General features: G+C 52.1%; 1 protein-coding gene across 1 annotated transcript in view; it reads right to left on the bottom strand.

The window, feature by feature from the left end:
* rps6kc1 (ribosomal protein S6 kinase polypeptide 1) overlaps positions 1-26,668 on the bottom strand; it is a 31,127-nt gene extending 4,459 nt beyond the window's left edge. Inside the window, 16 exon segments of the mRNA XM_079753926.1 lie at positions 2,981-3,063; positions 10,799-10,888; positions 13,136-13,609; positions 13,611-14,594; positions 15,916-16,048; positions 17,172-17,219; positions 19,543-19,641; positions 20,870-20,994; positions 21,810-22,069; positions 22,071-22,254; positions 22,747-22,800; positions 22,909-23,002; positions 23,756-23,871; positions 24,551-24,671; positions 25,364-25,399; positions 26,505-26,668. Of these exon segments, the coding sequence (XP_079610052.1) occupies positions 2,981-3,063; positions 10,799-10,888; positions 13,136-13,609; positions 13,611-14,594; positions 15,916-16,048; positions 17,172-17,219; positions 19,543-19,641; positions 20,870-20,994; positions 21,810-22,069; positions 22,071-22,254; positions 22,747-22,800; positions 22,909-23,002; positions 23,756-23,871; positions 24,551-24,671; positions 25,364-25,399; positions 26,505-26,606 (3,003 nt within the window). The 5' untranslated portion in view covers positions 26,607-26,668.
* Positions 26,669-27,314: the final 646 nt, after the last annotated feature.

The raw sequence follows: 27,314 nt of genomic DNA, 5'->3' as shown, positions 1-27,314 counted from the left end.
ATCCGCTCCGCCCCCGAATGATGTCATCGAAGTGTGGGTGTGGGTGTGTGTGTGTGTGTGTGTGTCGGGGGGGGGGGGGAGTTCAGCCGCCGTGAGTTTATATTTCTAGTCTCCGCCTCAACTCCACCTCCCTGACAGCAGGGGGCGGTAGTTTGACGGCGCCGGTGAAGTCACTTCCTGTGCACCTTCCCCTATGGCGTCACCGGGGTGAGGCGGTGACAGTGGACCGTTTGTTTTGGCAGGCCCTGGGAATACGGAAGGACACTGGGAAAGCATTCCAGGACGTCGTTAACACATCAACTCCCCTTTAACTGAGGAACAAGGCTGGAATATGGACCAGTTGTCTCTTTAATGGACCACCACAACACACCGTGCAAACACAGTGAGACGCAGCCTGAGGTGGACTCACAGCAGTCACACAGAAATTCTGAGGACCCCCTTCAAAACGAGATGGGTTCATCTCAAGGGGTTATTCCTAATAAAGAAATTTTAAATAAATGGGCCACAGAAGTGCAGATTTATCCTACACAAATCTGCCACATTTACACGACGTGATTTAGCAGACGCTTTTATCCGAAGCGACTTGCAACCATTCATACACACATTCACACACCGACGGCGGAGTCAACCACGCAGGGCGACAGCCAGCTCGTCAGGAGCAGCTGGGGTGAGGTGTCTTACTCAGCGACACCGCGACACTACTAGGAGGAGCCGGGGATCGAACTAGCTACCTTCGGGTTACCAGACAACCCGCTCTACCTCCTGAGCCACTGTCGCCGTTGAACTATACATACATCGGGTGGGGTGTGGGGGGGTGCTCATACCAGAGCCCTACCCAAGTCACAGCTGTTTCGCCTACACCACTGCCACATCACCCAGGTGATGAGGGTGTCAGAAAAAGCAACGCATGAAGGAAGAATCTCATCGGTCAGGTGTTTGAGTCCAGCGGTAGGATTAGTGAAACGGTGCTCCGGTCAAAGCATCCATCACACTCTGCAGTATCTCACTCTGGATCACGCTGCAGTATCTCACTCTGGATCACTCTGGGCCATCACAGTCTGCAGTATCTCACTCTGTATCACTCTGCAGTGTCTCACTCTGTATCACTCTGCAGTGTCTCACTCTGTATCACTCTGGATTGTCTCACTCTGTATCACTCCACAGTGTCTCACTGTGTGTATCACTCTGCAGTGTCTCACTGTGTGTATCACTCTGCAGTGTCTCACTCCGTGTATCACTCTGCAGTGTCTCACTGTGTGTATCACTCTGCAGTACCTCACTCCGTGTATCACTCTGCAGTGTCTCACTCTGTATCACTCTGCAGTGTCTCACTCCCTATCACTCTGCAGTACCTCACTCCGTGTATCACTCTGCAGTGTCTCACTCTGTATCACTCTGCAGTGTCTCACTCCGTATCACTCTGCAGTACCTCACTCTGGATCACTCTGGGTCATCACAGTGCCGCTCCGAACGACACAACAAGAGACGGTCAGGGAGGGTGGAAATCGAAGGGTATGACGGTGTGTGTGTGTGTCGGTGTCAATGTGTGTGTGAGTGTGTGTGTGTGTGGTCACATTAGCAGCCACAGGGGCTGAGGGTGGATGTTGTACTTTATCCAAACAGCCCCCACCACCCACACAAACACACACACACACACTCCATCCCACACACATGCTGTAGGAGATATGGCTGGGCTCCTTGCCACATCCAAGACCGCTCCGGGCAATATCTTATCCTGTAAGGATCAAGGGGAACTTTGTGTGTGTGTGTGTGTGTGTGCCTGTGTGTATGCCTGTGTGTGTGTGTGTGTGTGTGTGTGTCTCTACGTGTGTGTCTTTATCTGTGTGTGTGCTGCATCCAGACAGCCTCATCAAAGGAGACCGGTGGGGGGGGGGGGGGCGGCAGAGACTTTTTCCAGGTAACTGAGTGTTTGTTTTATTCAACGCCGCCGCGACGCAGCGGCTAACATGCTAACGGGCGCGCGGGGCCGGCCGCGCCGAGTGCTGGCGGCGTATATGGAAATACGCCCGCTGGCAAGCGGTTGGAATTTATTCAAATACAGGAGACAATGAAATATTGAAGGAGAGGATGCGTGCCTGAAGTGCATCTGTCTGCCAACATCCACATCCCTCCCCCTGCTCCTCCTCCTCCACCCTAGCACACAGCGACCAGAGAAAGGTGCGGTTTGGCGTGCGGACGGCAGCTTGCGTTAGCGTGCGTGCGTTTGTGTGTGTTGGTGCGTGTGCGTGCGTGCGTGCGTTCGTGTGCGCGCGGCTTGCCTTCAGTGTGTGACCGTGTGCTCGCCCCGGTTGCGGCAGGACTCGACAAAGTCGGGAGGTGCCTTCCATCACCGTGGGCTCCAGACCCCCGCCCGCCCCTGACTCCACCCACCCCATTCGAACCCCCACCCCGCACCCCCAAGCCCGTAGAGGAGACGGGACGCCTGCGTCTTCGGAGAGCCGCCCCGCTCCTCCACCTTCCTCCCCCTCCTGCTCCACCTTCCCGGGCCAGCGTGAGGTCAGAGCGTGCCGGGCGCACCGGGTTGGGCTCCAGGAGCCAGCGGCGGGGCCCCTCGGAGGCCTGACCCCCCTGGCCCGGCAGATGGAGCTCAGGCTGGGGGGAGAAAGTCACACCGACACCCCTGGCACTCACGAGAACCGGAGAGTGAGACGCCAGCCAAGACAAGTCTCTCTCGCTCGCTCGCTCTCTCTCTCACACACACACACACACACACACACACACACACACACACACACACACACACGCTGAAAAACAACTAAATAAATCCAGTGCTCTAGCGACCGCTCACGCACACACATCGCACACACAGGAGCATGCAGCGATACAAAACCTGGCAGCACCACAAAGGGTGGGTGTGAGCTGAAAGCCAAGACACCTACAGACACTCGACAACACCTTGCACCGGAGATACTTTTTGGGCGGGGGGGGAGAGAATGACACTTTGACTTTTACGGCTTACCTTGCCAGTGAGCAGCTCAAACAAGATGGCTCCCAGGCTCCACCAATCGCACGCCGCCGTCTCCTCGCTGATCCCGCCCACCTCTACGGACAGAGAGGGGGAGAGAGGGAGAGAGGGAGAGAGAGAGAGAGAGAGAGAGAGATCTAATTAATACATAAATCAACAAGTGCAGTCATATATGTGAAGATAAAACAAGAGGCCATAATCTATAATTATATAAATAGACCTGGACTGGGTGGCAGGTATATAATCTGATACCGCCATTTCCCAATTTGCTTATTGATAAAAAAAACAAACAATTGCTTTCCTTATGATGAAACTATGAAACCTCAGAATGACATTTATGGCTACTTTATATTTATTAGACCAAAAGGCTTAATTCAACATGTGCTCACTAGCATACGCACGCGGCCACACACTCACACACACACAAACACACACACACACGCAAGTACGTGTCTCATAAAAGGGTGATTTGCATAATAAAAAGCAGTTAAATTGAGGAAACCGTCTGTGCCTCAACTTCACACCATCTGCATGACCCGACCTCACACACACACACACACACACACACACACACACACACACACACACACACACACACACACACACACCCCCACTAGAAGTGAGTCTCACACATAAACGCGTATATTCTTAGACTCAAACAGGGGCTATTGCAGGAGTAGGTACATGAAGTCCTGGTTCCTCTTGTCTGCACTACTACCAGCTGTCCTGGTGGCCAACGGGGGAAGCCGCAGCACAACTAAAGATTAAAGTGATGCTCACTCAACACACACCTTTTACTTGTTCTCTGTGTGCGTGTGTGTTGGTGTGCGTGGATGTGTGTGTGTGTGTGTGCGAGTGCGTCTGCTTGTGCTGGTTGGTGTGTACGCGAGGGTGTGTGCGTGAGTGTGCGTGTATGAGTGTGTGTTTGTCTGTGTGTGTGAAAGACAACCGTGTACAGCCACCTTTTAGTTGTTCGGTGTGCGTGTATTTGTTGTGTGTGCGTGTGTGTGTGTGTGTGTGCCTGTGAGAGACAGCAGCGTATCAAGGTGAACATTTAGCGGGCTCTCCATCCGCTCCTCAGCAGCCCGTTGTGGCCCCTGCCCCCCCCCCCCCCCCCCCTCCCCAGTCAGACACACAGCCGCTCTGACAGCGAGCCCAGCCGCAGGGCTGCACGGCCACGGCTTCAGTGTGTGAGAGTGTGTGTTTCTTTCTATGCGTGTGTGTGTGTGTGTTTATGTTTGTCTTTGTGCAAGTAGCATAGAAAAAAAACAAAAAAAAAACATGAGAGATACTCATTTGCTTTAGTTAAACGTGTGTGTATGTGTGTGTCTGTGCGTGCGTGCGCGTGTGTGTGTGTTAACTTCACCGGGCACCAGATGGCCCCTTGTACTGCTCAGCGCCCCCCCCCCCCCCCCTCTAGCTGGGGGTCTGGTCACCCAGGGGGCTGGGACCCAGGGTCGAGGCTGGACGTGCCCAGAGACCAGCTCTCTCAGCTGGGGGAACAACAGAGACAAAGACCCCCCCCCGCGCCCCGCCCTGGTCCTGGAGGCCGGAGGAGCTCTGGGGCAGAGCGCTGCTCTCTTGCAGCCAAGGTTAGAGAGCCCTAGCACAGGGCGTGATACCGCTCGCATGCGTCTCTCTCCATCTCACTCTCCCGGACGCACACACCGACACACACACACACACACACACACACACACACACACAGAAACATACAAACACACACACACAGCCAACTGAGCAACGAGTCTTCAGGGCTCCCCAGGATTCGTGTTTTGACAGCTAAGGAGAGAAGATCGTCATTGAACAGACTAGTGATACCTGCGTGGTTATGAGCTAGAGGGGAGACACTGGACACACACACACACGCGCGCGCACACACACACACACGAACACACACATCTCAGAGCAAGGTCGATTGTCATCACAATGGATTAATGTCGAAGGAGCTGCAGGGGTAGTTCAGCGGAGCTGGCTACACTTAGTCCTATGTCAGAGGAAGGCAGGGGGAGAGGGAGGAAGAGGAGAGGAGAAGGGGAGGACATGGAGGAGGAGGAGGTGCAGGAGGGAGGGAGGGAGGGAGGGAGGGAGGGAGGGAGGGGGGAGGGCGATGGGGGTGGGGGGTCATCCGCGTCCACGGGCCATGGCTTACTCAAACCCGCTGTCACGGTGAGCGGCGCGGCAGTGCACAAGGGCACGCGGGCAGCGCACGCCGCCGCCACTGTGTGCGGAGGTTCCTCGCCCGGGTTCAAGTTCAGAAGCGCACACCTCATTACCCTTCCCCGGCTGAAAAATGTGGCTTCCGTTAAATGGCGCACGGGGAATATCAACTCCTAATTAGAAAATGAGGGAAAGAAATAAATAAAAACGCCTAAACCCCCCTGAAGAAAAAATGAAATGAAAACAGGATGCGGATGGAGGAGGAGAGATACGGTGCAACAACACGCAGCCTACTCACCTCATCACCTCCTCCTCCTCCTCCTCCTCCTCCCCCCCACCCGAGCCCGTTCGTGTCGAGAGATAGTTCCTTTCCCGCAAATCTTAAATACCACGCCCCGCCCCGGCGCGCGCTCTCTCTCTCTCTCTCTCTCTCTCTGTCTCTCACTCTCTCCCGGGGGCTGTAAGGAACTTCTCGTTCTTCTCCTCTCCCCGCAGACTTCCCCAGAAACCCAACTGACAGCCATTGTTAAAAAGAGGAAGCGATGGGCGGGCGAGGAGAAGTAAGGAGACAGCTGGAGCACGCTCTCCGCTTCCAAGACGACCGCGAGCCCACTTCCTGTTCCAGTGTGTGTGTTTTGGCTCTTCTTTGAAAACAAACCTGGGCTCCTCTGGGGGGGGGGGGGGGGGGGGGCCTGAAGAGAGACTTCCCCCTCGGAGCGAGGAGGAACAGGGAGCACAGTGGAGGCTTTGTGGACGTTGTGGAGAGGAGCCCGACGCGTTAACCGCACGGCGGAGAACAGCACTTGAGTGGCAGAGGGCTTCCTCTTTCCACCAGAGACAGAGTGTGAAGCAGGGCTTCCTTCTCTGGCCGAACAATAACTGCTGTTCTGACTGTCTGGTCATCGCTGCTGCGCATCGCAGAGCATCACATCGTGATATTTTTTTCTGATAAAAAACTAGAGCAAAGAGAAAAAATTGAAAAAACTGGAACAACGTTAGCCATCTGATGTTGATCAGTAATTGTGAGAAAGTAAATAAGCTGTGGCGTGTGTGTGTGTGTGTGTGTGTGTGTGTGTGTGTGTGAGGGTGTAAGGGGTGGGAGGGGGAGGGGGGTGCAAGATAAACAATTTAATACCCCTCCACTGTATTTTCCGAGCCCACTCCCCTGTTTTTGGGGTGTGAATGTGGGGTGTTTTAAAAAACATGTCGCCCCCCCCCCCCTTACACACTGAAACACTCTCACACACACACTCACAGCAGGCCCCCTGTGAGCTTTCTGGCAAACAGTCATAAATCTGTCATCAGGAATGAAGCCATCACTGGGCCTGACCCTGTCTGGATAAACAGCAATACATAACAAGGGCAGGACTCACACACACACTCACCCCCCTGTGTGTGTGTGTGTGTGTGTGTGTGTGTGTGTGTGTGTGTATATTTGCATGTGTGTTTGTATATTTGCATGCGCGTGTGAGTGTGCATGTGTGTGTGTCTGTGTGTGTCTGTGTCTGTGTGTGTGTGTGCACGTGTGTAGGGAATCTTATGCATGAATTAATGCATCTCTACAAGTGTATGAGCGGTTGTGTTTTATAATGAAGCAAAGTTCAAGTAAAAAAATAAAAAAAAGAATACTGCATTCATGTTTTAATTAACCATGTCTATAATGAGGAGCTGAACAGAATAAATAAGTTGTCCAGGGTCGAGTATGAACGCTGGGTTCTGTATCTAGAAGTGTTCAGCGAGCCATTGACAGGGTACGACACCCCCTGTTGGTCAGTCTGGTGTATTACAGCCGGTTATCTTTGCATAGATTACTATGGTTTAGAAGCTTTAGCGCACAAACTGAATAAGACCTTGCGTCCTACTGTTAATCATTTAATAATATTAATATAGTAATATATTTACGTTAACTATGAATTATGCAAAATCAATGGGCGTCAAGAGAGAAAAGCTCTGATCAAGTTACGATCCCTTTCTAGTTCAGTCTTTTCGTTATGTAAATTGAACAGCCAATGTCTTGGCCAATCCAATTCAACGGCTCTCACAAGTTTACCCAGGTATTAGGATGGTTGTAACAACAGTTACGTCACCTAGACTCACATCAGTGTTGTGACACAGGTTGTTATGGCACCTAGCTTTCACAATAAAAGCGTTGTTACAGCAGTTGATGGCACCTAGCTTTCACAATAAAAGCGTTGTTACAACAGCTGTTACGGCACCCAGCCATCACAGCACCATCGTTGCTACAACAATTGTTACGGCACCTAGCCTTCACAATAAAAGCGTTGTTACAACAGTTGCTACGGCACTTAGCTTTCACAATAAAAGCATTGTCATAGCAGTTTATGGCCCCTAGCTTTCACAATAAAAGCGTTGTTACGGCACCCAGCCATCACAACACCATCGTTGCTACAACAATTGTTACGGCACCTAGCCTTCACGATAAAAGCGTTGTTACAACAGTTGTTACGGCAACTACCTTTCACATATAATCCTTTTTACAACAGTTGTTACGGCACCCAGCCATTTGTCAACCTTTCTGACCTCACCGCCCCGCCGGTGGGTTCAACCCCCTCAGGCTGTCTTCAGGTCCTACCGGTTTAGCCCCTGCGCTTCTGCGTCCATTAGCAGGGGGCTTTTAGATCCTCTGCTTCTAGGTACATGTAAATGAACACTTTAGATATTAGATGGGAGCTTTGGCTGCTTTCAGACTTATTAAAAACACAAAGTGTGCACACGGGCACACAAGGAGAGGTTTAAAAACTAAAGTACAAGTGATCTCCCCGGGAGAATGCAAAATGCTAGTGTGTGTGTGTGTGTGTGTGTGCGTGTGTGTGTGTGTGTGTGCGTCCGAGTGTGTGTGCGTCTGTGTTTGTGTGTGTGCGTGGTCCTGTGATCAGGGGTCATGATATGCACCACAGTCTACCGACGCACTTAAATTGACTCGACTGTATTTGAGGAGAATTGCTTCAAGGTAAATATTAACCGTACGACTGGGTCCATCTCCCTGATTACACAAGATGCCATCGTTCACAACAGTTAGGCAATCTTTGGTCCGTCTTGGACCACAAATAGTTGACACAATTTCGTCATTTGGTAATGTCCCACGTTATCTTCCCGTAGGAAAATAAAGACCACAGATCGGACAGAATGGATTGGACAGAATGGATAAAATGTTATATTTTGACCAAAGTTTGATCTTTATATCAACACCTTTTTTAAACAATAAAAATAAATTGGGGTCACATTAATATACAGTACCATCTTTGTATTACTCTTGCGGATGCTTATTGGTGGCCTGTGACTAGGAGGCTGCCAACAGTGGCCAACAATCGAGACGAGAGGGTCCACAACCGCCCAGATCTGGTTGTCCGGGGCAACGGTCACCGTGGAGCCCCTGCAAACGTGAACGTATACAACTAGGGGACGGCGGTCTTTGTTCAAGGGGCTGTGAATGGACTGAGGTCATCCTGGTCGTGCCGTGGTTTGGTCACTTTAGTAGGGACTGGTCGGGCTTTGGATGACACTCAGCTGGTTTGGGGAAGTCTCTCGTGTTGAAGGACAATAAGCAGCACATAGCGAATGAAAAAGTCCTTTCGAATTCTTCTAAAAAAAAGGCAAAAGATTGTCAATATTTAAATTTCACAACACTGAAATTCAGGGCTAAACTATTATCAAGATATTCAGATAAGTTTATATTTTATGAAATTGTCCATAATCCATTTTCTATACAATGTTTAGAGATTATATAATCGACTAAATAGCAAAACAAGCATTACTTTGTTGAAAATAGTAAAATGATTTTATAAATGCTTCCACCACTACCACCACTACTTTAGTCCTTTCAGAGCGCTACATTTGACGAGTCCCTCCAGTATGGTCCGCGGAGCGTTAAAGGAGACATATTATGAATACACTTTATTATAATAACACTTTTCCTGGGATTTGGGGTGTTGTTTTGGGGTCTCTGGTGCTCCCAACACTCATACAGACTTTGAAAAAAGTCTGTACATGATTTTTTGAGTGAGATATGCATTTCTCAAAGTACCCCGCCTACAGTTACCAAACGAGCAAGTCAGTTTCGGCGCCCCCTCCTACGTAGGAAGGGGGGCACACTTGAATATTACCTCCCACTGCCCCACTCCCTTCCAATCAGAGCATAGCTGAGATTCTGTGGACCAGCGGAAGAGCAGCTGCCTCCGGCGGGGGGGAACTCGGCGGCAGCTCAGCTCCCGGAGTGCAATCCCGTTCTCCTCCATGTTGCGGTTCATGGACTTCAGAGAGTCAAGGCCATATCCCCCACTACGAGTCTTTACTTGTTGTTGAAGTGCCAGAGACGTCAGACGCAGTCTTTATGATTCATAATATCATCCGAGGCGCACATAGCTTTTGGCCGTGATATTATATATAATATTATATAAATACCCGCATATAATATTATTATTATATTATATAGATATAGAGCTCCAGGAGTCCGCAAATGGCAACAATCCCTTCTCCTCCATGCTGTGGTTCAGTCTGACAGCTCATTGGTCAATGGGCAGCAGCTCATTTGCATTAAAGCTACAGACACCAGAAACAGCGCATTCTGAAGGGACTGAAACAGAGGGGAATAGGCATGCAGGCGAGATTTTTTTTCCTAAAAGCTATATCCAGCAAACAGCTTCAAAAACATGTTTACATGTTGTGAAAACGCCATAATATGTCTCCTTTAAACACTGCGACAGTGTTTGTTTAGGCAGCCTTTTAAACAGCATGCTAGGTCAGTCTCACGACTGCTGGGGGCAGCACTCAGGGTCACCCGTCACAGACAGAGGGCTCATTATGGTGCAACAGCACCCCCTGCAGGACGGACTGGGGAACTGCAAGTAGAACGGTTCAGCAAATACAGAAACGACCAATGAATCCCAGAAATGCTCCGCTAGTGACAGATTAAGTACCTGATAGAATATCGTCGAAGTGGCAAGTACAATATACAATAATATATAAAACAAGCATAAAAAAAATATGTCATCTTTAAAAGAGCTATGGCCAGTGTGGCAGGATTTTGAATAGTCCAGCCTTGTAATAGGGAACACTTATAATAATTAGTGTAATGAAATGCCCTCCTTTAAACAATGCCAAATACACATTTAAAAAAACGTTGCAAATCAAGAAACCCGAATCGTATCCACACACGAGTTTGTAGGGCAGCGATAATGGAGCAGGGTTATTGTGTTAGAGGGATTGTGTTCATCCATGACTAAAGAACTCTATAGTAGGAGGAGGAGGAGGAGGAGGAGGAGGAGGAGGAGGAGGAGAAAAAGACAGGGAGGAGTAGTCAGTGGAGAGGAGGAGAAGGAGGAGGGGGAGGGATAGGGTGGTGCCAGGCTGCATACAGTTGTACCCACACTCATCAGGACTCTCCATGCGACTCTGGCCATGAATGAGGCCTTTGTGCCACTTGGACAGCGGCCTAGTTATGGAGCCACATGCATAGCATTAACTCACACATCCTCTCAGTTATAGGCCGGCCTGTCAACCGCAGCCCAGCCCCTCGGGATTGCCGTTAAAGTTAGCGCGTGTGTGTGTGTGTGTGTGTGTGTGTGTGTGTGTGTGTGTGTGTGTGTGTGTGTGTGTGTGTGTGTGTGTGTGTGTGTGTGTGTGTGTTCTCACCTGGGGCACAGTACATGTTGGCCATGGCCTCTTTGTCGTAGGAATCCTCCACATCGCTCCAACTACAGAAATAGGTAAGCTGGATATGACCTGAGACGGACCACAGACAGAGAGCGATAGAGAAAGGGAAGGGGGCGAGAGAGAGAGAGCAGGAGACAGGCAGACAGGGAGAGAGACAGACAGGTGTCAGAGAGAGTATATTTTAATCAAAACAGTACTAATGGAATAGCAACCCCCCCCCCTTCAAACCCACGCACCAAGTGTCCAGTGTGTGTGTGTTTGTCTAGTGTGTGTCCAGTGTGTGTGTCTAGTGTGTATCCAGCGTGTGTCTATGTTTGTCTGTATGTTCACTGTGTGTCACTGTTTGTCTGTGTGTGTCTGTGTGTGTGTCCAGTGTGTGTGTGTCCAGTGTGTGTGGGTGTGTCCAGTGTGTGCGTGTGTGTCCAGTATGTGTGTGTGTGTGTGTCCAGTATGTGTGTGTGTGTGTGTGTGTCCAGTGTGTGTGTGTGTGTGTGTGTGTGTTTGTGTGTGTCAAGCATGTGTCCAGCGTGTGTCCAGTATGTGGGTGTCTGTGTGTGTGTGTGTGTGTGCGTGCGTCCAGCGTGTGTCCAGTATGTGTGTGTGTGTGTGTATGTGTCCAGTGTGTGTGTGTGTGTGTCCGGTGTGTCTAGTATGTGTGTGTGTGTGTATGTGTGTGTGTGTGTGTGCGTCAAGCATGTGTCCAGCGTGTGTCCAGTGTGTGTGTGTGTGTGTGTGTCCAGTGTGTGTGTCCGGTGTGTCCAGTGTCCTCGACTCCTCTCCCTACTTTCCAAACTGTGCCTCCCCCTCCGACCACTCATTGTCTACCTCTCCGCTCCCCGTCTGACTGTTCTGTCCTCATCTTTTCCTTTAGCTCAGAGCGCGGCTCGCGGCGCGATTACTCCTGTTTAGCCGCTACCCCGTTAGCACTATCATTAGAACTAATGGCGTCATTAGCTAGCCAGAGCCATTAGCACCGGGCTAGCCAGACTGATGCACCACCGCGCTACACCCTTGATGGGCCCTTTAGAACAATAATTACCACCGGGGAGACGAAAACAACCACTCAGCTAATTAGACGCACGCTGATAACGAGGTGGAGGTAGAGAAGGAGAGACAGAGAGAAAGAGAGGGAGAGAGACAGAGACCTAAAGAAGGAGAGAGAGAGAGAGACAGAGAGAGAGAGGGAGAGAGACAGAGACCTAGAGAAGGAGAGAGAGAGAGAGAGAGACGGAGAGACAGAGAGAGAGAGAGACAGAGAGAGACCTAGAGAAGGAGAGAGGGGGAGAGAGAGAGACCTAAAGAAGGAGAGAGAAAGAGAGAGAGACGGAGAGACAGAGAAAGAGTGAGGAGAGAGAGAGAGAGAGACAGAGAGAAGGAGAGGAGAGAGAGAGGAGAGGGAGAGACCTAGAGAAAGAGAGAGGAGAGAGAGGGTGATGGAGAGGCAGAGACCTAGAGAAGGAGAGAGGGAGAGAGGAGAGAGAGAGTAGGAGAGGGAGAGCAAGAAGGAGGGAGAGCGAGAAGGAGAGGGCGAGAGACAGAGGGACAGAGACATATAGAGAGAGAGACAGAGACAGACAGACAGACAGACAGACAGACAGACAGACAGACAGACAGACAGACAGACAGACAGACAGACAGACAGACAGACAGACAGACAGACAGACAGAGAGGAGGGAAATAGACAGAGGGACAGAAACATATGAAAAGAGAGAGAACCTGGGGAGAATTCTCTCACAGATTGGCCGGTCAGTTAAGAGGACTGATGATTAGCAATCCAGACCCTTAAATCAAACATAACTTGATGGCTGAGTAGGGATGAGGAGTGATTTGAACAGGGGTCTTCAAACGCATCGCCCTGGAGCTTGAGAGAAGCTACTTGGGGGTACTTATGGGCGGTCTTTGATATGAATGTCATAGTTTGCCTCCTTTTATTGCTATTAATGAATCCTTAAGCTGAAGCATGCCACTGCAGTCGAGCGTCTTTAACGCTGAAGGGTTGCAGCTCTTGAGGTCTGAAGGGAAGACAGGCAAGAATGACAGGTCGGCGCTACATTTGAATAAAAATCGTGCAAGGGGAAACCCAATACGGGGTTGTAAGAAGCCATGGAAATACAAATAAACACCAAATATAGGTTTCACCCAAAGCACTTCAAAAAACAAATGTAACCCAAAAAGGAAAACCGCCATTTTTAGTTCTGGTTGAAATTGACGGTCTCGGCTCTCCAAAGTGCCCACCCTAGCTCCAAAGACACGTAGAACCGGTCTCCGCCAGTGGACCAGTGCCAGGAGGGCGGGGCTGCGGGCTCCCGACCTCACCTTGGTGGTTGACCAGGATGTTGTTGGGGTTGAGGTCGCGGCAGACGACGCCCTCCTGGTGCAGGGCGTCCAGGGCTGTCACCATCTCCACCGCCCAGCGCCGCACAAACTCCTCGGGGATGTGCGCGTGGGCCGCCGCCAGCGTCAGCTCGTCCAGCGCCGCGAACAGCCGCGAGACGTCCCCCTCGTCCGGGTCGCCTGCTCCGGCGCCGCCCGGGCCCGGCGAGGGCTCGGCCCCGCCCCCGCCCGCGACGGGGGCGCGGCCGTCGTCCGGCCGGACTCTGGCGAACGCGGCGTTTCCGTCGGGCTCCCGCGGCGGGGCGGGGGAGAGCACCGACGGGCCGCTTTGGCGCGCTTTGTGTCCTGGTGCGGCGGGGGGCGTCCTCGGGCCCCCCGTGGAGCTGCAGGACGTCCGGGCCGGGCCGGTACGCCCCGGGGCTCTCCGGCGCCTCGCTCTCCGAGGCGGCGCCCCCGGCGCCCCCCCCGGCCGGGAGGTTGACCAGCAGGTCAGGGGGCTGTCCCTCGTCCGCCGCCGCCGCCGCCGCCGCCGCCGCCTCCTTGAAGGAGATCACCGGCACCGACTCGTTGGAGCCCGTGTCCGGCCCCCACGGCTCGAAGCCCAGGCCCGTGACCTCCCGGCCCATCCCCGGAAGCTCCTCCCCCCTGAGCTCTGGGTCCGGGTCGGGGCCCGGGGGCCCGGGAGAGGTCAGGAGGTCGCCGCCCACGTGGACATCGGGGCAGATCGCCTCGCTGGCGCTGTCCTTGCTGTCGATGCGGAAGAACTCCATGGGCGTGTGCTTGGACCGGTCCAGGGACAGCCCGGGCGCCGCCGGCGACGGCAGGGGGCTGAACGCCCCGCCGGGCTCAGGCTCCTCCCCGCCGCGGCCCTCCCCCTCGCCGCCGGCGCTCTCGGCGAAGAAGCGGAGCTCCTGGCCGCTGGCGGGCGAGGACAGGCTGTCGTTGCTCCGCAGCGAGTGGGAGCGCGGGGAGGCGGGCGCGGTGGCGTCCAGGGACAGGGACGACGCCTCCTGCCCGCTGCGGGCCTCCTCGTCCTCCTCCAGCTCGTCGGGCTCCACCTTGTGCTGCTCGTACTCGTTGCACAGCGTGAGGTAGCTGTTGGTGCACTCCTCCTCCGAGGTGCCCCCGGACTCGGGAGTGCCCCCCGGCCCGCCCGCCAGCCCCGGGGGGAGCCCCGGGGCCTTCAGTTGGAGCGGAGGGGGGGGCTTCCCTCCCCGCTGGGGCCTGGAGCCGGGGCGGGGCGGCGAGCTGGTGGCGGGCCCGGAGCCGGACCCCGACCCGGAGCTGGCGGAGGCCGAGGCCGAGGCCTGGGGAGCGGGTGCGGCGCGCTGCGGGGAGTGCACGGCCGCGGTGTGGCTCTTCTGGATGAAGGGGATGTCGAAGCTGTCGTCGGGGCTGGAGCAGCGCAGGAACTTCCCGATGTGGGACCACAGCTTCCCACCTGAGGAACCACAACACACATCCTCCAAGGGTCACACAAACATTGGAGGGACGGCAACACTCTGTGTGTGTGTGTGTGTGTGTGTGTGTGTGTGTGTGTGTGTGTGTGTGTGTGTGTGCACGCGCGTTTGTGTGTTTGTGCGTGTGTGCGGTTTAAAAAAGGGATGAAAACAAAAGCAATGAAAATGAATGCAGATAAACCTTTTAATTTAAACTAATTATGGAAGTTCGAATTTTACTCAGGTGTTCGCGGCGGTATTAAGTTCTCTCAAGAGTAATATTATAATGGTTGCGTTATCAAGCAACACACACACACATACAGGCGTACGTACACAGCTGAGGAGTGAGCAATCGCGGACTAGCATCTGCTGCGTGTGATGAGAATGGATCGAGGGTCCGCCGGGAAGATAATGTCGCCGGTGCTTTTCGAAAAACTAAAACCGTCCACGTGTGATCGTGTGCAATGTCACCCCGGCCTCCGCCCTTCTCCCCACCCAGATCCATCCATCCATCCATCCATCCATCCATCAGCCTCCACCTCCCTCCCCAATAGCCTTCCGTTAATCTCGACAGAGCCCCAAAAAGGGCAGAAGCGCTGGTGAGACACCTCACTTCCAGGTTGCTAGGCTGAAATGATGCAATTCTGTGTAATTATGTCATTCATTTTTTTTTCGGGGGGAGGGGCGGATAAGTGTTATCCGCTTCATTAAGGTCCCGGGGTGGGGGGACGATGGGCAGCAGTGGGCTCGGGCCGCGGTGGAGCACAGGAACACTTCACATGTGATCGGCTACAGGGGCACGAGAACGGACTGTAACGCACTCACCTATATTAACATACACACACACACGCACGCACACACACGCACGCCCACACGTTAAGCAGCCCGGGAGTGAAGGGGATGGAAGGAGGCCCAGGTGTTGGCGTAGCTAATGAAGCACAGCGCCACATGGTATTCCGAATAATGACCTGTGACACACTCCCCATCTCCTCAAACATCTGTCTGGAGCCGGGCGGAAGGGGAGAGGAACGGGATGGAGGGAGGAGGAGAGGAGGAGAGGTGTGCGAAGTGGTGGGGTAGCTGTGTGTGTGTGTGTGTGTGTGTGTGTGTGTGTGTGTGTGTGTGTGTGTGTGTGTGTGTGTGTGTGTGTGTGTGTGTGTGTGTGTGTGTGTGTGTGTGTGAGTAGGGGAGGGTGGGTGAGCTAGTTGCGAGGGCGGACCAGGGTGAACCACAGAACAAAGATTAATAAGACGAGCGGACGGGTGTGCGTGCGTTTTCGTGTGTGTGTGCGTTTTCGTGTGTGTGTGTGTGTGTGCGTCTCACCCTCGGCGTACTGCAGCAGCAGGTAGACGGTGTCCTCGGCCACGATGAACTTCCTGAGCCGCACCATGTTGGGGACTCCGCTGGGCATGATGCTGCCCTTGGCTCGGCCGCAGTCGCTGCTCTTCTGCAGCCCCTGTGCACACACACACACACACACAGGCACACGCACACACACACACACACATGCAACGATACACACACAAACACAGTGTCATGCACACATACACACGCGCACAATGCACACACACACGCACACAATGCACACACACACACACACACACACACGCACGCAGAGTCATACGCGCGCGCAGACAAACACGCACATCCACATCAGACCCAAGCATGGCGGGAGTGGGAGGGTGAGGAAGGAAGGAGAGTAATTAAACGGATGAGGTAGCCGACGATGAAGATTTAGAAGGTCCAGAGAACCGAGGAGGAGGAGGAGGGGGAGGGGAGGAGGAGGAGGAGAAGAGGTTAAAGACAGGGGAGAGGAGGAGGAGGAGGAGGAGAAGAGGTTGAAGACAGGGGAGAGGAGAGGGAGGATGAGGAGAGGAGGAGGAGGAGAGGTTAAAGACAGGGGAGAGGAGGAGGAGGAGGCGGAGGAGGAGGAGGAGGAGGGGGAGGAGGAGGAAGAGGAGGGGGAGGGGGAGGAGGAGGAGGAGGAGTCGTTCAAAAGGAACAGGGAGGCGGGCTGGGGGGAGGACAGACTGCAGGGGGAGGGGGGGGGGGGGGGGGGGGGAGGGGGCGGGGGTTGCATTAAGTTTAGCGAAGGTGTGTGTGAACATGAGAAGGAGAAAGGGACCATTAACGGGGTGCCAGCTCCGCACCGCGCCAACCCCAAAGTCACCACATCCATCAAGCCCCACGCGTGACTTTAGGAGGAGACGCACAGACCCCCACTAGAGCTGGGCACCACTGGCCGTGCGTGTGTGTGTGCGTGCGTGCGTGCGTGCGTGCGTGCGTGCGTGTGTAGTCATCTGTGCCTGAACTGTGCGTTGACATCTGGCACACGTCTCCCGGCCGAGTGCAGAGAAGCTGACAGGGACAGGCCCATTAGAATCAATTACGCAGGTCGCACGCACACGTCCTGCCACACTTAACACATACACTTACAGTCAGCATGCCGTGGGGGCATGCGCACACACACACACACACACACACACACACACACACACACACACACACACACACACACACACACACACACACACACACACACACACACACACACACACTCGTGCAGAGGGACAGCTTACTTTGAGGATGAAGGTCTCCTGCGTTCTCTTGTCCATGACCAGGAGGACCTGCGATGGAACAGTGCCATTAATTGCCAGACATGAGCAGTCGAACACTGAGGGACGATGAGGCGACGGCACGGGTCTTGAGTGATCGACGGGAAATGTAAAAGGTCCTCGAGATTATCGTAAGAATAACACATGTTGAGGGAGTGCGTGCATGGACAACTGGTGGAGCATGACACCTCCAGTCTCACGTTAAAGGGCAAAACCCGGAGAACCTTACAGACTCACAATGTCAATGAGACCACACTTATTGATTCATGGTTTTCGTTTTTCCATACATATTTACCCCACCCACACACACACACACACACTGAGCTGCACCTTCTCTGACGTAACCCCCTGTTCTTAGGAGTAAGGTGTAGCGACACCACCTTACTCCCCCTTATCCCACCCTCAGCTACAACTTCCCCTCCCTCACTGCTCCCTCCATCTCCCCGTCATCACCAGACCCAGCCCCACGTTCAACTCCTCATTGGCCGGGCACCACCGTCCACCTCCTCCTGTGTGTGTGTGCGTGCGTGCGTGCGTGTGTGTGGGGGGGAAGCGAGGGGTTCCTATGCTCTGAATAGCTACGTGAACGTGCAGGATGCCAGCGACCCCGCCGCCGCCCAAACAGGTGCGGGCTAAATGGATATGAATGGAGCTGTGGATAAACAGAGTGGAAGTGCTAGCCAGAGCGCTAATATAATTAAGACACAAACATCAGGAGTGGGGCTGGGGGCTGGTGGCAAGGGGGGTGTTAGGGGGGAGGGCAACAGGGTGGGGTGAGTAGATCTCTCCATCTGTCCCCTCCGTCCCCATTAAAAAGTGAAAGGGTGGGGGAGGCAGGGAGGGAGGGAGGGAGGGAGGCGGTGAGGAGGGGGTGTCACTTCAGTGAACTGTCGCCCTACAGCCTCCTTTGTGGGGCGGGATGCTCGTTTTGTTGTCCTGTGTTGTCGACCTGGTCCTGACATGTGGCTGTTCTTTCTTTCTTTCACTGTGTGTGTGTGTGTGTGTGTGTGTGTGTGTGTGTGTGTGTGTGTGTGTGTGTGTGTGTGTGTGTGTGTGTGTGTGTGTGTGTGTGTGTGTGTGTGTGTGTGTGTGTGTGTGTGTGTGTGTGTGTGTGTGTGTGTGTGTGTGTGTGTGTGCGCGTCAACACATGTCGGTGCTGTGTCAACATTATCCTTGGGGTTTTGTGTGTGTCTGCTCGAGTGTGTCTTGTCTGTTTGTGCGCGTGCGTGTTTGCGTGGCCTCCGTGTGCGTCTTGTGTGTGTGTGCATGTGTTTAGGTTGAGCATCATTGAGCCTATGCCGTGCGTTGCGGATCTCTCTCTCTCTCTCCCGGGTTGCTTGCCAGATCATTTCATGGCTGAGCGGTTCGGCTGCTTGGCCGGCAGCTGGCCGGGAGCGGCATCAGCCTAAACTGACCTTGTGGCTCCCATAACCGGTTCTCCCCAACACTCAGACACCCCGGCCCCGCGCCACACAGACCCTAAATCTACTTAGTTTAATGGCTTCAGAATATGAAAAAAAAAAAGAAGGGAAAAAAAAGGGAGCGAGAGAGAGAGAGAGAGAGAAGAGAGAGAGAGAGAGAGAGAGAGAGAGAGAGAGAGAGAGAGAGAGGGTGAGGGAGAGAGAGAGAGAGAGAGAGGGAGAGAGAGAGGCAGAGCAAGAGAGGCAGAGCGAGAGAGAGAGAGGGAGAGGGAGAGAGACAGTGAGTGAGTGAGTGAGTGAGTGAGTGAGTGAGTGAGTGAGTGAGAGAGAGAGAGAGAGTGACATGGGATTGAGGCCTCGCACGACCAACTGCCAGAGGCAGAGAGACAGTGAGGCAGAGAGAGAGTGAGAGCGACAGTGAGTGAGTGAGAGAGCGAGAGAGAAAGGCAGAGAGAGAGTGGAAGGCAGAGAGAAGGACAAAAGGACGGACATGACTTTGAAACATTTGCCCTTAGAGGAAGTCACCAGAAATAAACGCAACACTCAGCAAAGATTTTTTTTCTTTCAAAACCCCTTGCAAAGCATTTCCTACTCTGAGTTTCGTGGGGGGTTTTCTCCACACATTCAAAATCGGTTACTTCACGGACCGGCAAACAGAACGCCCCAATAAGAAATAACAGAAAGAGACAGATACGACGACATATGCCACAAACATCAACCAGCTCCGTAAAAAACATTCTTATCAAACCAGCGCTCCTTGACATGGGATTGAGGCCTCGCACGACCAACTGCCACGCAGAGAGGAAAGACACAACACCACCGCTTGTGATTGGTTGCAACCAAGAATGGGGCGGGCACATGTTGGTTGAAACTCAGAAAGGGGCGGGTCCATTGTCCTCCTTGGGTCTACTGACCTTATCTATGACTCCCAGCACCCGGTAGGCTCTCAGCTCCTCGGCAGGGCTGGGTTTGCCTCTGCTGGTGGGGGGGCAGCACTGGGCCCCCACCATGGCCTGAGAGGACAAATAAACGGTTAATTTAGTAGGCACGAGAGGACGGGGTTTACAGAGGTTTTATAGCAGCTAGGGGCCATTGTTAGGCACGACGCTGAAACAGAGATTATTAAACGGTTCCTAAATGGTTACTGCGGACTATCCAGCGAGATTTCACAAGATAAACCCAAGGCAAAACACAAAATGAGATCATTTATTCATACATGAATCATCGTTCTTCCGCAAAGCAACATAGTTAATACTTTGAGATTGCCTCGTCGCTAAATAGAGGAAAATACATTTTTATGCGGTCAAAGGTGTGTGTTTATAGAGTTTTACAACGGCTTACAGCAAATCAGAAACAAGTACCGGAACTCTCAGTTTTATAATATTTTGTTGAAACTCTCTTCACGCGGAGCAAAAGGCGACGGTGTCTCCTTGATGATTTTCTGCTGTGGATAAAGCAGTGAAGGAGGGGTCTCTGGCTGTAAAACCAAATTGCCCCTCGGGGACTAATAAAGTAATCTGAAACTGCATCTGATTCTGTGGCCCTCTCTGCAGGCAGATCAAGCGCTTCACAGTTGAAACATCTTCAACCTTGACCAGTCGACCAGGCAAATGACACCAGCCCCCCACACAGACACTTCAGATTACGGTATTACAGACAGACATCGGAATGTTTGAAGTTGTTTTTCTGCATGTACGATCAACCAGCGTTGTAGTGTGGTAGCGACGCATAAAACGACGACACTAAGATACATTACGTCAAATAGCACAAGAAAACAGTTGTATAACACCGTAGGGCTGCTCGATTATGGAAAAAATCATGACGTCGTTTATTTTGGTCAATATTGAAATCACGATTATTCAAATGATTATTTTTGAGTTTGAAAACATGATTAATGTATCAAAAAAATAACATTAAAGAAGTTAAAGAGAACTTAAAGTATACAAGAAAAGTTTCAACTTGATTATTTTAATTTGGAGCTCATTTGACCCAAAAATCTAAACCACGATCAAAATTTGATTAATTGCACAGCCCTATTACACCCTTATCGCAGGCGATTTTTCATGTAATCGTAAACAATTACGATCATAACCTCGGAAAAAACACCACTTCCGGTGAAATGATGACAGCAGCCGCTGCTAATGCTTCAGGGTAATTTGGTGTTTTCGGTCAAGTATGTATGGGACGGAGAAGGGGCGGTTAAGTTCCCAGATGAGAAACATGTCTCCCGGTCACACTCACCACCGTCTGGGTCGAACCCTGGCCCATGTCGTCACGCAGATGCTGATTGGCTATGAGCTCCGCTCGCATCAGATACTCGGCCGTTCTCTTCTTCACGGCCTCGCGCCGTGTGGGGCTGGGCTCGCCTGAGAGGGGGGGGAGGAGAGGGGAGGAGAGGGGGGAGGAGAGGGGGGAGAGGGGGGGGGAGAGGGGGGAGGGAGGACCAGTGTCATAGAGTTGATTGGATAGAGGTATACAATAATTGAGGGAGAGGAGAAAGAGAAAGTGACCATGGCCCCTCAAACCGGAACACAGTTCTTATGTAGATGATTAATGACTCAGCCATGACACCCTGCTAGAACAAACTTTTAAAAACACTTTAAAGCTACGGTAGGTCATTTTATTTGTCGGACCATTTATTGTCATATTTATTGATAATCTTTTGACATCCAGACAGCATTCCAAAAAATAAATGCTCTGGCAAAGAAAGCTATGATGTGGTATTTGTCAGTGTCACAGGACAGTCCACTCATTAAATTCAGCCTGATTGCACTGATTGGACGGCCTACCTGTCTGTCTGCCTGTCTGTCTAACTCACTGCGCACGACCGGGATCTTCCACAGGTCTAAGCGGGCATACTGCTAAAGCTAGCGGGCTAGTCGTGTGTTTTGATTTGTGGCGGCAGGACTGAAGAGAGAGGGGCGGGATGTTTTCCAGTTGGCTACTTTCTAAACCTACCCAACTCGGGCTGGTCTCTCCACATTGCACACCCAAGCTTTAATGCGCTGTCTCTGCTTGACCCCATCTGGATCCAAGCCCAAAAACTGTCATTTATTGGGCTGCAATCATCCGCCAAAAAACCGACCAGGGACTGCAGTCATTTTTTGGAAGTCCCTGCAATTAATTCTCAAGTGTCCACAAAAACGCTCTCCCCTCCCCCCCCCCGCCTCTCCGGCCGTACCTTGCACCCCTTGCAGGAGCAGGTCCACCCCGCTGCGGTAGTAGGAGAAGGCGGCCTGGTAGTCGCACTGCGTCTCCCGCTGCAGCGCCTGCCGGATGTGCTCCCCGGCCCGGTCCAGGTAGTCGGCCTGGGCCTCGTCGGCCCTGCCGCCGGCCGCTCTCCGCAGAGCGCCGGAGAACAGCAGCGAGCGGCCGCCGGGACGGCTGGCCTCCTGGCCCGGTCTGGGGGTTAGGGGGCCTGACGCCGGGGCAGGGGGGGGGCGGGCTGAGGCGAGCGCTAAGGGGCGGGAGGCGGTGGAGGAGGGGGCTGCAGCTTGCGCTCGAGTCGGGGGCTCCCCCCGGTGGTCGGTTTGGGGAGGTGCGGCCCGAGGCCATGCCATCGTCGGGCTCGCCCAGGGAGTCGGTGTCGGCGACCAGGGAGGTCAGGTCGCTCTCGCCGGAGGGACCTGGGGGTCAGAGGTGAAGACCGTCAGGGCAAAGACGTCACAGCATTCAATGGGATTCATCGAATGCTGCCGGGGAGTGAATATCAACAAATCGGACAAAAAATGGTTTCTAAAATAAAATTATCTAGCGTTGATCGGAAGTATTTTTAGCAGGATGTCTTGATTGAGTCATTACTTTCTTGATTATTGAATATCTCTATCCAAGCCTATGACCCTTGTTCTTCCTCCCTCCCTCCCTCCCTCCCTCCCTTCCTCCTTCCTCTCTCCCGCCCTCCCTCCTTCCTCTCTCCCTCCCTTCTTCCCACCCTTCCTCTCTCCCTCACACCCTCCCTCCTTCCTCTCTCCCTCCCTCCCTCCCTCTCTCCCTCAAACCCTCCCTCCCTCCCTCCCTCCTTCCTCTCTCCCTCCCTTCTTCCCACCCTCCCTCTCTCCCTCACACCCTCCCTCCTTTCTTGCGTCGAAATAGGTAGACGGGCAGTAAGAGGCACGTACCTCCATACTCGGACGTGAAGGTCCAATCGTCTGCTCCGCTGAGGTCCCGGTGGACTGGGGAAGGGGATGGAGGGACTCAGTTTTGAAATGCAAACTATACAAATAAAACTGAATCGAATACACCAAGACGGACTGGCAAGCAGGTGTGTGTTGTAAACGCACCTTCGGAACTGCAGTCTGATAGGCTGTCGGCCAGGAAGTCGGAGAAGGGTTCCGCCGGTCCGATGAGCTCGGAACCGTGGTGGACGTCCCCCCCCTGGGCAACATTCAGCCGCGCTCAGGTCGGTGGGTAAAGATCACAAACTCTGTGTGTGTGTATAGGATCAATTATCTGTGTGTGTGTGTGTGTGTGTGTGTGTGTGTGTGTGTGTGTGTGTGTGTGTGTGTGTGTGTGTGTGTGAGGGAGCGTGTGATTGAGTGAGTGAGTGAGTGAGTGAGTGAGAGAGAGAGACAGAGTGAGTAAGTGAGTGAGTGAGAGAGAGAGACAGAGTGAGTAAGTGAGTGAGTGAGAGAGAGAGACAGAGTGAGTAAGTGAGTGAGTGAGTGAGTGAGTGAGTGAGTTATTGAGAGCAGAAGGGGAGCGAGAGAGAGAGAGTGAGTGAGAGAGAGACAGATTGAGTGATTGAGTGAGTGAGCGAGTGAGTGAGTGAGTGAGTGAGTGAGTGAGTGAGAGCAGAGGGGGAGCGAGAGAGAAAGAGAGAGAGAGAGAGTGAGTGAGTGAGTGAGAGCAGAGGGGGAGTGAGAGAGAGTGAGTGAGTGAGTGAGTGAGTGAGTGAGTGAGTGAGTGAGTGAGTGAGTGAGTGAGTGAGTGAGAGCAGAGGGGGAGCGAGAGAGAGAGAGAGAGTGAGTGAGTGAGTGAGAGCAGAGGGGGAGCGAGAGAGAGAGAGAGAGAGTGAGTGAGTGAGTGAGTGAGTGTTTCTGTGTGTGTGAGCGACTGAGTGAATGAATGAATGAGCGGAGGGCGAGACAGAGAGAGCGAGTGTGTGTGTGTGTGTGTGTGTGCGTGTACCTTGAAGAAGTCCTGGATGTGCTGACTGCTATACAGAGCGGGGATGTTGGCGGAGAACTGCAGGAGGTCCTCTGAGCACTGCCTCCTGGTCTCAATCACAGACTCATCAAAACGACCTCCACACAAGACGCAAGAGAAAGCACACACACACACACACACATACATATATATACAAAGCGAACACAACATCCAGGCCAGACACAAAGCCTATACAGCAGGGGTTGGGTCCCCACTTGGGTTCCCCTGATATGCATATTGGGGTCGCAAGAGATTGCTGACATAAGCTAGTTATTTAATGATTCATTTTAGCAAACATCTTTTCGTCAAAGGTCTCATGTACGTCCTGTACATACAAACTGGCTGCCTACCGATTCATAGCAACAAGCAAACAACTACTAATCACTCAGTGTGTGGTAAAGCGACGTTCACCGGGACGCTGATGTTACCCGCAGGTGTTGATCAACTTAATTAATGTGGAAGCAGATACACAAAGGTTCAAGTTGGGGTCGCAAACATTTTCAGAGCTATAAATGGGGTTGTAGGCTGCGAAAGCTTGGGAACCACTGCTATACAGCACTCTTACAAAGAACCTCTATCAAACCGCCTCTAGGTGGCGGTGTTCTGGAAACAGTCAATAAGTCAAGAATGCCTCTGAGTTAACTATCGAGCAGTCACAAGAAGGCGTTTCCAGAGAACATCACCACAGTTAAGAGAGTCTAGCTGCAGAACATAAAATCTGTGCGCTGGGCTTTTAATGGGATGTGATGTACGCCTGAATCCATGCACGTCTCTTACCAAAGACTTTGGCCTTGGCAAAGGGAGGAAAGAGCTCTGATTGGCTACACAGGCTCTTGTGGAGCTGCCAGAGGTTCTGATGAAGCGTCCGAAAATCACTATACCTCTTCCATACTGTTATCTACAGAGAGAGTGAGAGAGAGTGATGGAGAGGGATCGAGAGAGAGAGAAAGAGGGACATGGAGAGAGAAAGACAGAGAGAGAAGCAAAATGAATAAGGAGGCATAACTTAATGGTGAAAAACACACACACACAGACACACACCCAAAATAACAAATCATCAGCCATCAGTCCCTCATACGGATGAATATCATGCAATGAAACAGGGACGCATCGTCACACATCCGATAACCTCAGTTGAAGAAGGAATACTGCACCAACAATGCAAAGAAAGCATTTTTCAGCTCAAGTCGAGCCAAACCCAGGGGATTTGTGCTGTAAACGTCAACCTTGTTCTGGCAACTTTGAAGCCAGGACGAAAGAAACAAGGACAGCTCAGAAGGCTCAGTGTGGGGGAAGGAATGAAGAGATGCTTGGGTGTGTGTCTTCACTTCACGTCTTTACTCGGTGCAAGCACACTGACATATTAATGGAGATCATGCTCTCTGTATTACAGGAAGCCCAGCCCAAGTGTGTGTGTGAGAGAGGGAGAGAGAGAGAGAGAGAGAGTGTGTGTGTGTGTGCGTGTTTTTAATGCACATCTATTTTCTCTAAATTAAGCAACCCCCATTCAGTGCGACATTAGCTTGCCTGATAACACAACCACTTCCCCGTCAACTTCACACAAACCAAACGAATGACTGGTGGTCTTACCTCCTGAACATCTTCCGGGCTCTTTCTGGAGATAATCTGGAGATACGGAGAAAGAAGTCAGCAGAATGCAAGCAATTCCTTCCCAAAGTCCACCGTTTCTAATTGTCTGTACAGGTAGGAGAAGGCAGCAGGGAGAAGGCAGCAAGGAGAGGACAGCGATGTCGCTGAGCCCGTCTCGAAGAGTTCCTGCTGGGTGTGGAGGACTAGAGCGCAGCACGAGGCTACAACATGTCTTCACGCCCGGACAATGACCGCACTATAGAGCGAGGGGAGGAGGTCCTGAGTGTTACAGAGAGACGTCTCCACTCCATTCATAACACACGACCACCATGTGGTCGTGTGTTAGGGGCCATGTCCACATTCAACTTGTGATGTTCTTTTTAGGTGATACATCACTACACACGATAATATATTGTGATTGAAATGAACAGCTCAGCGATTTATTTTAACTAAATATTGAACAATTAAAAGCACACGAATTGGTTGAGGGCTGAATGGCTACCGATTATATGCACAAAAGTGAATTTGGTGTTAAATCTGATGCTTGGATACATTGTTTTTGTTATTTTATGTGTTAAGTGTTTTGAATGACAACTACCATAACGATGTGTAATGGGGAAGTGAAAATCCGTGTAAAAATTGTGTATATGAGAGAGAGAGAGAGAGAGAGAGAGAGAGAGAGAGAGAGAGAGAGAGAGAGAGAGAGAGAGAGAGAGAGACGCAGAGGAAGGCAAGGAGGCAAAGAGAGAGCTACGTGCGTTTCAAGAACATTTCCAGACGTGACCCTCTCTGCCAAACCCTCCTGACCAGCTGTTACCCCGACTGAAGCCCCTATGAACCCACAGACAGCCTAACCCTGGGCTTGATCACGGCAGATAGCCCTGAGGCAGCTAGGACCCTGGATGATGGGCTGCTGCTACCCCAGCAGTAGTAGCTCGTCGGCTAGCCACCTAAACATCCATGTCTGCCTTGTTCCGGTGCGACGCTGGCCAGGGTAACAGCTTGGACGGTTTCAAACGGGCATGGCTTAATCCGTGTTACGTGGGTTTGAAATCAAAACAACGGCACTCGAAGGAGCAGCAGGGTAGCAGTACACAAACCAACAGCAGCGTTAGCTTGTCTCAGCCCATCTTTGACTTACCCTCGCCGTGACTTTGTAGACAGTGTAACCTTTGGGATGCTTGGCGGGATCTGTGACAGTGTAGAACCGAGCAAGCTCTCCCCTTTCTCGCTGTGAGATCATTCTGATTGTAGCCACATTGCCAAAACAACTAGCCTGCTAACCAGCTAGCTCCTACGCGTTCATTCACCGTCAAAGCGAGAAGTGCTGCGAGCTGAGCTGGACGTCGGTGGGCGGAGTCAGGGCCATTCAAGCTCCGTGGCCCCGCCCCCTTCACACAGTATATATACTATGAAGCGTTCAAGACCCTCTAGCCGCTGTGTATCAGCTCATCAAATTGGGAACACAACCGTCACAGAAAAAAGGGAAACGTTTTATTCTTACAAGGTTGGGTAAATCCACTGTTTCCGTCCGCTGTGTGCACAAAATTTGTAACAACAAAAATATTTGGTTAAATGATTGACTGATTAGTTTTTGTTGTGATTTTATTTGGGATACATTGTATTTTGTACTAATCACATCCCAACTGACATGAAATAAAACTCCAGATAAAAAATAATCTATCAGAAGTGGCCAATAATGCAACCATTTAAAATATAGCATAGAAATACCTGCTCTCATATTCAAATGATTAATAGGATATATGGTGAGATTACAACCCATTTTTGGCTTTTAAAAGACAGCATCAACGATTAAACGAGGAATACAAGTTCATGAAGCAAGAAAAGGGAGCGAAGCTTATACATGAATGACTGATTCACAGTAGAATTGGCTAAACACGTAGGATAATAACGTTGTCCGGGTGGTTCGGGCCCTCGCCTGCTGGCTCCA

The sequence above is a fragment of the Pollachius pollachius genome (assembly GCF_949987615.1).
Source record: "Pollachius pollachius genome assembly, chromosome: 16".
NCBI classification, from domain to species: Eukaryota; Metazoa; Chordata; class Actinopteri; order Gadiformes; family Gadidae; genus Pollachius; species Pollachius pollachius.
This window is presented reverse-complemented; position numbering and strand designations above follow the sequence as displayed.